Consider the following 12,478-nt stretch of genomic DNA (forward strand, 5'->3'; position numbering starts at 1 on the left):
TATAAAATTATCTTTGTAAAAATCCATTAGAAAAAGTAGACAGAATTATATCCATACTTACTGACTTAGAGTAATGCCCAAGATACATTCTTTAAAAAATGTTGCATATTAATGTACACACCATGATTCCTTTTCATTAAAAACAAATAAACCACCTACCTATTACATGTATTCCTATGAATTCATATTCATTCACATTCACCTATTACATGGTGAAATAATGCACACCAAATGTTATCATTGGTTACTAACACTGTAGGGGTGAGATTGAAGGAGTTAATGGAAGAAATTATTAGCTTTGGCTTTATAAACTTTGTACCGTGTGGTTTCCCTTTATATAGGCATAAATTAATTTTAAAATTCAAAAAGGGAAAAGAATTAAAGCAATTATTTGATTTACCTATGAAACAATATAACTGCCACTTCCGGCAACACAGTAAACTAGGTGCCGGGACCAACTTCCCTGCTACAAACAACTACAGATTCTATATAAAACATTGTAATACTTTTAAATACATCCATGAAAGATGTACTGGGAAGAAAACAAGAATTGTTCAGGTCAAAGACAGGAAAGAAATACAAAGAATAAAAGAAGACAGCTTTTGCCTTGAAGGCCCTTTCTGAACCAGAACTTGATCATTGGTTTCCAGCCTCTAAGGGTTCATATATATTTGTACATTATCTAAGTGGCTTGAAAAAAAAATCAAACTGAAAATTTAGTTTAACGTGTTTCTGTGTTAGAACACTGACTAAAGCAAAGCAAGTCCTCTCTGGAGGAACCAGCCTTCACCTGAGGACCCAAAGAATTTCTAAAAACAAACTTCCAAGTAAAATGGTTATCTCACAGTAAAAAATCATTAAAATCTCAATAAATAGGACACAATGAGAATCAACAGAACAGAAAGAATATTACTGCAAAAACTTCAGATATTGGAATTATTAGAAATAACACACCCAAAGGTGCCTGGGTGGCTCAGTTGGCTAAGCATCTGCTTTCAGCTCAGGTCATGATCCTAGGACCCTAGGATGAGCCCTGCATTGGGTTCCCTGCTCAGTGGAAAGCCGGCTTCCCACTCTCCCTTTGCCCCTTCCCTTACTTGTGTTTGCTCTCTCTCTCTCTCTCTCTCTCTCTCTCTGTCAAATTAATAAATAAAGCCTTATTTTAAAAAAGCAGAAATAGCACACACAAATACTTAATAAAATAAAAGAGAGGCATAAAATTAAGCAGACTTGATAAAGAACCAAAGAACTAAAAATTAAAAGCTGCAAATTAGATATTACTAGAGAAAGAAGTCATGTACTAGGGGGAAAATGGAGAAAATTCCAGAATATATCCCAGAAAGACAGAGGAAGGGAAAAATGAGAGACTTGTTAAAAAAAAAAAAAAAAACACAGAGAATGGAGTGAAAATATCTGACACTGAACATCTAATATGAAAATAGAAAATGAGTCAGAGGCAATGCTTGAAGAAATACATGGCCAAGGAAACTCCAGAAATGATGAATGCCATCTTTCAATCAGATTCAAGAATCTCAATGAATTCCAAGCAATATATTAAAAAAAAAAAAAAATGCATTCCTATAGTGAGAACACAGAAGAAGAAATCTTAAAAGTAGCCAGGGAGATAAGATTGATGACTTCCAAGCCACAATTGGATTGACAGCTGACTATACAGTAACAGAAATAGTAGTAGGATATAGTGGAGTACCTTCAATGTGTTGAGAGAAAATTATCACCTTAAATTTCTGCACACAGCAAAATCTTCAATAATAAGAATATAATATTGTTGTTTTTCAAATTTTTTGAAAGCTTACTATAAGAAAGTTATAAGAAATTCTAAAGAATAATACAGTTTCTGTCAACAGAAGAACAGAGATGGGACAAGCATTGAAAAGCATAAAAATTAGTAAGTATAGAGGATAAATCTAAGGAAACACTGACCATAAAAACAAGAAAAACATCTTGTGGCATTAAAAAATAAAATTAAATTAAATTTAAAAAGAAAATATATGATGAGAGAACTACATAAGCCCTCCTATAGGGTTGACTAATGTTGAAGAGTTCTAAAGTCTTTGTTTTGTTTGAAAGAAGGCTTAGGCTTGATACGTTCATTATGCTAAAATTTCTAGGCTAGCCACTAGCCACTAAAATACAAATAAGGATTCCAAAGGAGCAGAAGTAAAAATGGACTAAATCCATGAGAGGAAAAAAAAAGAGGAGACTAAGACAAAAAATGGGGCAAATATAAAATACAAAATACGATGGTAGAAATAAACTAAATGTATCAATAATTATATATTAAATACTTAAAATCTAAATATATCAATGATCAATAAAGGTAATGGACTATATTTGCTGCTTAATTTTTAATTCTATCAAACTGTTCTTTTTAAATGTCAAAAATTATTCCATTCACCAAAAAAATGTGTCTAAAACACAAAAGTAGATTAGCAGGACGAAATAGAGGGAAAATATAAACAATGTAAATACTAATAAAAGCAAAACATCTATAACTATATTCGTATCAGTCAAGATAAACTTTAAGGCAAAAATATTACTAGATTTACTAGCGATAAAGAGGATCAATGTATACTGATACAAGTTTTAATTTAAAGAGACATAAATGTAAATAAGTATCTAACTAATAACATGACCTTAAAACATAAAAAGCAAACCTAGACACAGCTACAAATAGAAATAGACAAAGGTACTGTTATAGTTGATGATTTTAACCCACTCATTAATTGTGAAATCAAGTACTCAAAATAATCCACAGAGGGGTAAAAGATTGAAGAATTCAATCAATAAACATTACCTAATGGATATATTTAGAACCCAGGACCTAATAACTGTAGAATGTACATTCATTTCAAGCATTCATGAAACTTTTATGGAAACTGACTACATACCAGGCTGTAAGGCAAGCCTCAAAAAATTTTAAAGGATTTATATAATGAGTCATTAAGAAAAAGAATTCTAAATTTTTTATCTCTTTAATTGCAATACACAAAAATAGAAAAAAATCCTATTAAAAACTTTTGTACTTTCTTTCCACTTTCCTGCTTATGAGATTTCATCCTGGAGAAGGAAATGAAAATGTCAACTTCTCCAAATGACTTATTTATGAAGCAGCATATATTTAAAACAAAAGTGATAGCTTCAATTATAAATTATAAATTATACAATCATAAATTTTAAGTTTGTTAGATTTGGGTTCTATTATTTTCCATAATTAACACTTCTATAAGAAAACTTTGTTTTTCAAGGTAATTTAACATATGGATTTAAACTATGTCTCTGTAATTAAAGTTTTAAAAGGAGAGCAAAATAATTCTCCCCAACTCAGTGATGTAATCCTTCACTTAGAATTTTATGTCTTAAAGGGAGAGATAGAAATAGCTTAAAGGATATATACATCCACCTCTCTTCATTTCAAAATGCCTTTATATGGCAGGATATTAACCAATACCCACTAAAATGGGAAAAATTTAAGAATGATAATACTAATGTTGGCAAGGATGTCAAGGTACAGAACTCTCATACACTGATGGTGGGATTTATAAAATGATACAACCATGTGTATCATGGTGGGCAGTTTCTTATAAAGTTAAACATATACTATGATCTGGCAATTTCTATACCTAGGTGTTTACCAAAACAAATCTGTTAAATATTTTTTTAAAGACATAAAAATGATTATGGCAGCTTTACTCATAATAGCCCAAAGCTGGAAACAACCCAAATATGCATAAACAGAGGACTAGAAAAGAAAATTATGGTACACTCGCATAATGTAATATTACATAGCAATAAAAAAGAATGAACTATTGATTGACACAACAAAATGGATGAATGACAAAAACACATGTGTGAGGAACACCTGGGTGGCTCAGTCCATCAAGCATCCAACTCGTGGTTTCGGCTCATGTCATGATCTCAGGGTCATGAGATTAACCCCCGCTTCAGGCTCTGTGCTCATATTGGAGTCTGCCTGAGATTCTCTCTCTCTCTCTCTCCGCCCCTCCTCCTGCTCACCCCCTCTAAAAAAAAATGAATAAATCAATCTTTTTTTAAAAAATTACATTGTGTGAAAGAAGTCAGACAAAAGAATATATATTATACGATTCCATTTACATGAAGTACAAAATAGTCAAAATTCATCTCTGATGATAGAAATCATAGCAGTGGCTGGCTGGGCAGGGGTTGGGATTGTGGACTGAAAAGGGACAAGAGTAATCACTCTGAAGTGATAGAAAAGATTTAAACCTTGTTGGGGGTTACATGGATGTATATAATTGTCCAAACTCATCAAGCAACATACATAAGATCTGGGTGTTTTATTGCATTTAATTATATCACATCATGAAAACATTTTAAATGATACTAGAAAAGAAGAATGAATGCTATCAGTAAACTAGATAAAAAGTAGATTTGACCAATGAAGAGAAAAACTTCAGAGCATTTGCAAAAGGAAATGAATACAGAAGTAAGAGAAATCCCAAGAAGATTCTCGAGACTCAGAATCAGAGAAGTGCTCTAGGGGAACATCATTAGTAAAATTAGTTGAAGAATTCTGCTCAGCACTCCAGGCCATTTGAGCTCCTCCTTCTGTCAGCTTACTCTGAACAGGTTCAGTGACAGTTGCCTCCAGAACAAAACCTTTAAAATGTTCTTCTACACAAAGTGTAGAGTCCACTTAAGGAAACCTCAAAGATTTGAGTGCTGCAGCTGGAGACCAAAACTGAGAAGAGCCTGAATATGGCTTCATAATCACACAAGGTGGGGATCCCTAGGTGGCCCAGCGGTTTGGTGCCTGCCTTTGGCCCAGGGCGTGGTCCTGGATTCCCGAGATCTAGTCCCACATCGGGCTCCCCGCTTGGAGCCTGCTTCTCCTTCTGCATGTGTCTCTGCCCCTCTGTCTCTCTCTCTCTCTGTCTCTCCTGAATAAATAAATAAAATCTTTAAAAAAAAAAAAAAAAAGAAGAAGAAGTATTCCACAAGGATAAGAGAGAGAAAATGAGGGAAAGGAACCCAATGATTGACATTTTGTTCCAGGCCAGTACAACCCTCTTTCAAGTGGAAGTTTTGACACAGACTGAAAAAGTAAGATAGTTAACCCCAGATACGGTATGAATTCCTGGAGGGAGGAACCCCATACTCAGAAAATGAGCTGAGCTATGTATTCTATGTCTCTCTCACAATTTGGGGAGATTGGCCACTGTAATCAAAATCTACATTCACCGAGGGACAAACAGGGATTCTCAAATACAAATACAAGAATAAGCAACCACAAGTCATCAAACATTTGAGAACATGAAAGTTAGACACAGGATTCAAAAAACAACATTCTATAAAATGGAAAATCATAGAGGAAACAAAAGAAAAGTTCAAATTAAGAATAATTAAGATCCTCAAAGAGCTCTAAGATGGTATAAAACATTAAAATAAAAACAGATTGCTATTAAAATAAAACAGTTTTGGAAAGGAAATAAACTCAAAGGCAAAGATAAAAGAAACTTAAAGGCATTGTGATATCCTCAGATAAAAATATAATTAATCACTGGCCTTATAAATAAAATTATATGAATCCTCACAGCAATTAAAACTGGGGGAATGAGCTAATCTAGTATCATCGAGGACAAAACTATGGCTTGAATGTAATCACAAGAAGGAAAAAAATTATATATATAGAAAAAATACAAGTGTATGTATATACATATATATACACACACATATATAGGACATACATATTACAGTCAACAGTTTTTATATATTTCACTTTTGAGTTGAAATTACTTGGATGGTAATTTTTACTCACTCACTGGTATAAGAAAGAAATAAAACTTGTAAATGCAATGGGCTCCAGTTGGATCAACTGGAGTAAAAAGCTGATTCACTATACCATTATCTACATGCCTCCTCACTTCAATAGTAAAGTGGCCCAGCTGATTTTGTTTTATTCTATGAACTCTGGGCTCTAAACAACCATCTAATAGTGTGAGGACTTGTTCATGATGGGGACTAAGAGCCTTCTACTTTTTTTTCATTTAAATTCAATTTGCCAACATATAGTACATCATTAGTTTCAGATGTAGTTTCCAGTAATTCATCAGTAGCATATAACACCCAGTGCTCATCATACTACTATCAGTGTACATCTATCCTCATTACTGAGAAAGCTCGTTCCTTCTAAGCATATGCCTGATCATCATCTGCATCTATTAGATGTTCGTGTTAAACGAGAGCTAAACACAACAATGTTATTTTCCTATTTGTCCTGGCTACTGGGAAGCTCACAGTCAAATACGGTGCTCAATTATAAGAAAGATCTCATCCCCTTTTACTGGCACATCAGGGCCCTTGTCTTTCCATTACTCCTATTTCTCTTCTTTTTCTCTCCTTTTCAATCTCTCCATAATTTTTGGAAAACACTCAGAATATAAATAAATATAAAGAAAAGCTGGTGATAAGTAAACCCCTGAAGCAATGCATATTTTTAATTAGAACATCCTTCTAAATCCGAATATTTTAAATAAAGTATCCTTCTGATATAAACAGTAAGGCTTACCACTGAGACACAGTTTGTACTTACCTGCACTATTTTCCTCCGACATTACAGTGTGGCAAAGGGCAAGTAACCTAAGAAATTCGTACACCTTGGAATCCCCCAGTTTAATGGATTCCATCAGACGGTGGTCAAAGAACTGAAATGTTCTATCTGCTTGAGGATTGACTGAGAAATCCACAGGCTCATTTTTCTGTAGGAGAACAATAGAAAAAAAAAAAACTATACACCTCCTTTGAACAATAATCTCTTAAAATTCAAAAATACACCCGCTACATATTTTTAGTGTTTGTGTGATTTTTCAGTCTCAAACATCTGGCACTACGAATGGCTTTCTGTTTCTTCATTACTATTAAATATTATCTTCTCATTTCAGAGCCAAGCACCAAAACAATGACCCTTCCAAGAGCATAAGGAAAAAAATACCCAATGGCTGAATAGATCCTTAAATACTTACTACAACTCAACATACAAAGAAGCCCTTAAAATGATGTTTTTTTTCAAAACCTACTCAATGGCAAAACCTAGCCTGACTTGAATTCATCTTGGCAGTAATATCTGACCTAGTACTATATGTGTCTAATTATAGATTTTTTAGTCCACTTACTTTGAATTAATATTTTCTAATAAAAAATATTATGATTACAGTGTACTTTCTCCGATCTCTCTGGAGATACTGTGTAATATAATGATAGGATTAAAATTGGGATCTTAAAGAGATATTTGCACTCACATGTTCACTGCAGCATTATTTGCAATAGCCAAGAGGTAGAAACAACATAAATATCCAACAAAAAATGAATGAATAAAGAATATGTCGTATACAGATACAATGGAATACTACCCAGCCATAAAGAAAGAAGAAAATCCTGTCTTTATGCCATAATATGAATGAACCTTGAAGGCACATGTTAGGTAAAATAAGTCAGTCACAAAACAACAATGACTGCATCATTCTACTTTTATGAGGTACCAAAATAGTAAAACTCATAGAAACAGAAAGTAGAATGGTTGTTTCCAGGGGCTGGCGGAATGGGGAAATGGAGAGGTGCTGTTGAATGAGTATAGAGTTTCCATCATGCAAAATGAGATAGTCCTAGAGATCTGCTGTGCAACATCATAAGAATTGTTAATAACAGTTTACTGTACACTTAAAAATGTTTTGAGTAAAAAAAGAAAAAGCATGATAAAAGAAATAGGGTAGAACAAAATAATGGAAGATGATTCAATAATAAATAAGATCCCCATTAATTCACTGACTTCTGGAAAGCACCGAATGTACTTCTAAAAGTTTATTACTCAAAGCGCTAGTCCTGTGATAATGTCTTTCCAAAAAACAGCTGATGGGAAAATACTTTTTATGTATACTTTGTCTTGAAACCTATAGGATCATAGAGACTTATTTAATCATTGCTTTGTTTATGTATGAAATTTTGAAAAATACTGCATTAGAGGAAAAAATGATGAATTCACTAGAAAGAGTAAAATACACATTGACCTTAGACTTCCCTGAAATCCCAGGGAAGAAACTGTGATTCCCTGAAATCGCAAGGTAGAAACTGACTCAAAGAGATTATAGCCAATCAAGCTATCATACAAGTATAAAGTTAGCATATAGTTCTTGTTTGTTACGAACCCTTCTTGAAACTAGAGGATGAACTTCATCCAAATAAGAGATCATTGAAAAAGCAATTAGTAAAGGGTAAGTTAAGGGTAAGCACTAAATTTCTTTACCTGAAGGACTAAGTCTAAGAGAAATAAAGAGATTAGATTGCCAAAACAAAATGTACATATTGTATACCTTGACTATGCAAGATGAAAAGACAGTTAAAAAACTGGAAGATAGGGGATCCCTGGGTGGCACAGCAGTTTGGCGCCTGCCTTTGGCCCAGGGCGCGATCCTGGAAACCCGGGATCGAATCCCACATCAGGCTCCCGGTGCATGGAGCCTGCTTCTCCCTCTGCCTATGTCTCTGCCTCTCTCTCTCTCTCTCTGTGACTATCATAAAAAAAAAAAAAAAAAAAAAAAAAAAAAAAAAAAAAAAAAAAAAACTGGAAAATACGGATTTCCTCATTTTATTATTTGAAGGTTAGACAATATCATTTAAAGTTTCAAATCAACTGGGCAGCTCTGGTGGCTCAGTGGTTTAGTGCCTCCTTCAGCCCAGGGCATGATCCTGGAGACCCGGGATCAAGTCTCACATCAGGCTCCCTGCATGGAGCCTGCTTCTTCCTCTGCCTGTGTCTCTGCCTCTCTCTCTGTGTCTCTCATGAATAAATAAATAAAATCTTTAAAAAAGAAAAAAATAAAGTTTCAAATCAACTAATAAAAATCTATATATATTTAGGGTTTTTTTAAAGAAAAATATAAAAATAGTAAGGAAATATGAGGGAAAGGAAGAGAAATATAATTTCATCATTGTTCATATTAGGAAATTAATAGACACTGACTTAAAAAATATGGAGAATATTATATAAACTCTTGAAAGTATATGGTAGAAAAACAATGAAATACTTTAAACATTATAAGAAATTTTGCACACATACAGAAAAAAGAAAACATATAAAGAATTATTAAACAAAAGTCTACTATTGTTGGACACAAAGTACAACCTAAAATATTAGAACCAAGACAACATATAGGTCTATGTACATGGCCCAAACTCAGTTATTAAAAGATTGGAATGCAAAGAAAACTCCAATCCTATGCTGTACAAAAAAGACACATAAAGTCATTTAGAAACACAGAAAATAATAGGTGGGTACATGCAAATAAAATAAACCAGGACTTCTGACATTAATATCAAATAAGGTTGAATTCAGGCTACAAAGAATTAAATGAGTCAAAGGAGAGCAGTTTTAATGTAATATTTATTTTGTAATTCAAAATAAAAATGTAACCACTATGAATATCAATTTACCCCCATATAGCATCAATACTTGTAAAACAAAGATTTCCGGCAATATAAGAACTGTATATATAGAGAGAGAGAAAGGGATTTTTCAGAATACTTTAATTACCCTCTTATGCCAATAGGTGATAGAGATAAAAGATAATAATGTAATAGAAGACCTAAATATGAGTGCCTGCCTTCAGCCCAGGGCATGATCCTGGAGTCCTGGGATCGAGTCCCACGTCAGGCTCCCTGCATGGAGCCTGCTTCTCCCTCTGCCTGCCTCTCTCTCTCTCTCTCTCTCTCTCTCTCTCTGTATGTCTCTCATGAATAAATAAATAAAATCTTAAAAAAAAGAAGACCTAAATAATATAATTTACAATGTAGAACTGACATCTAGCTAAATTTATACCTTGAAAACAGAATACACATAAGCTTTCTTTTTAAGAAGCCTAGAACACTGACAACAACTGACTGTATTAAGCCACAAAGAAACTACTATAAATTCCAAAAAAGTAGAAACAATGCAAATCTTTTATTAAAAGTACAATAAAGTTAGGGGGGAACCTCTCTCACTTGGGAATTTTAAAACTCTTCCTTAAAAACCTGTGTTTCAATGTGGATATTCAAATTGATATGACAAAAATAAAATTAGTTTAATAAACTACAGGCCAAATCTATGTGGTAAACTTAAAGTATTCAGAGAAAAATTAAGAACCATAAATATTTGTATAAAAAGAGGGGAAAATAAAATTAATAAGCATCCAAGTATAAAGTTAGAAAAATTAAAAACAAAAAAGAAACTCAGAGAATGGAAAAAGAAGGCATTAATAAAAATAAAATCGGGGTGCCTGGGTGGCTCAGTGGTTGAGCATCTACTTTTGGCTCAGGTCGTGATCCCGGGGTCCTGGGATCGAGTCTAGCATCAGGATCCCCACAGGGAGCCTGCTTCTCTCTCTGCCTATGTCTCTGCCTCTCTCTCTGTTTCTCTCATGAATAAATAAATAAAATATTTTTTTAAAAATAAAAGCAGACTTTTGATTAAAACACAGGAAAATATATACAAATAATAAATAAAAGCAATAGCTACACTTTTTTGTATAAGGGGGCAACTTTTTAATGTAATCAAGATAGAAAAGGAAAAAGACAAACAAAAATAAGAAATGATTTTTTTAAATAGCCACTAAAAGAAAATTAAGAGGATCATAAGAGACATCTTTACTCAACTTTAAGGCAAAGATCATTTTGATGTTATATCTAGAGACCTCGATAGGAGGGATTTTGAACCATATGAATCTATTCTTTTAATGTTATTTATTAAATATTTCATCTGGTCACAGTGGAAATCAGTCCTCCAGGAACTCATCATTTTAAAAACACATGTACAATTTGAAATTAAAAGAATGAAATTTATCATCTCCACACCTTAGTCATATGTGTTTTCTGACCCATGTCATCATGAACTTCACCTGCCAAAACAAAAATTGAGAATAATAAGTGAAATTAAAAATGCATTTAGACATTTAATTTTAAGAAATACATTTATTAAAGCACTATTACTAAATGGCATTATGAGTTCAAATGTAGACTTTTTAGGAGTGGTTTCAAACTGTAAACCTAGACATAGTGACTAACCCAGAGAAATATCCATGTTTGCCCAAGATAGAACTAAAATGCAGTTGCATTAACACAAAATATAAACTCACAATCATGTTCTTCTTAAATTTTATCATTCTGTTGTTATATTATCTACGATGTTTGCCAGAGGCAAATTTTTGTTTTCCACTTTATTCCCACTATTGGGGCATCCAAAATGACATCCTAGGCAGAGCAATTCTCACCAATGCTAGAGCCTGGTAAGTATATCTCTGTCTTGGTTTGGACCAGATACATCTGTGTAATATCAAGGTCAAATTAGCATGTAAGCGTTAAACAATATCAGTGCCCCCTCCCTCCCTGCCCACGAAGAAAGCATAACAACTATGTGTCAAATATTTAAAAATAACTTTTCTTAGTATAAAGCCAATGGGTGCTTATTATAGATAAATTGGAAAATACAAGATGTTTACAGTAGAAAATAAAAATTACTAATTGTCCCACCTGCTAGGGATAGCCAGTATTTATGGAATTTCATTCATGTTGATTGTGTGTGTGTATGCCTGTATTTATCATAGTGTTCAAAAATGTCTGGTTCCTTTTGTCTTAACCCAAGTGTGAGAATTTCTCTGGTTCATTAAACGTTCTTTGTGAAACTAATTTTGAATGGTTGTATAATAAGCTTCAAAGGATAATTTATTTTAGCTTTCCCCTCTTCAGAAGCTTTTAAGATTTTTCTAATTTTTACTTAGCATTCGAAGATTTAATGCCATTTGCTAAGACGATATTTCTTGAAATGATAATAAGAGTTCCTTGCATCAATCCTGTGCCAGGCGCTTGTATTATCACTCATCTTCATAACAAACTTGCAAGTTGAAGATTTTTACTCCTATTCTATAAGTGAGGGAAATCCATGAGAAGTTAACTAAACTGAAGCTAAAAAGTCAGCCTAAGCATGTTTCTGAATCCGAGTCTCTCTCTTTTCACTACACAATGCTATAACCAAGAAAAGCCCCTGATGAATTAGGTATTTGCTGTTTTTCTGGAGCACTGGACTAAACCTGGACCACTGTGTGACTGCTGAGTGGGCAGAGTCTCTGAGCCAGGGAATGAAACTCACCATCTTTCTGGAATTTAAATCTCAAACACAAACTCACTGGCCTTATGCTCCAGTCATTGTGCCATAGGCAGTAACTCATAACTGATAGAAATAAAGTTGTGCTTTCTTGTAAAATGTGCCCCCACTCTCTGCGCAAGGAACAGTGCTTATAAAACTGATGATGGAAGGGAAGAAAAGTTAAAGAAGTCAAAGAAAATAAAAGTTCTGAGCTAGAAGATTTACATAAATCAGAAGGGAATGCCAAATTTTCCCAAGGCTAGAACTATGATATAAACAAGAATAACCTATAGGAAAACAAGAAAA

The 12,478-nt window shown here is 33.5% G+C and overlaps 1 protein-coding gene across 4 annotated transcripts in view; it reads right to left on the reverse strand.

The window, feature by feature from the left end:
- Nucleotides 1-12,478, reverse strand: part of ATP8B4 (ATPase phospholipid transporting 8B4 (putative)) — a 237,707-nt gene that overhangs the window by 62,952 nt on the left and 162,277 nt on the right. For all 4 annotated transcript variants that reach the window (XM_077881039.1, XM_077881040.1, XM_077881041.1 and 1 more), the window contains 2 exons: nt 10,885-10,928; nt 6,593-6,758 (listed from right to left, as the gene is read on the reverse strand). In XM_077881039.1, coding sequence (XP_077737165.1) covers nt 6,593-6,758; nt 10,885-10,928 — 210 coding nt within the window. The remainder of the gene's footprint in view (nt 1-6,592; nt 6,759-10,884; nt 10,929-12,478) is intronic.

Source organism: Canis aureus, chromosome 32 (genome assembly GCF_053574225.1).
Source record: "Canis aureus isolate CA01 chromosome 32, VMU_Caureus_v.1.0, whole genome shotgun sequence".
NCBI classification, from domain to species: Eukaryota; Metazoa; Chordata; class Mammalia; order Carnivora; family Canidae; genus Canis; species Canis aureus.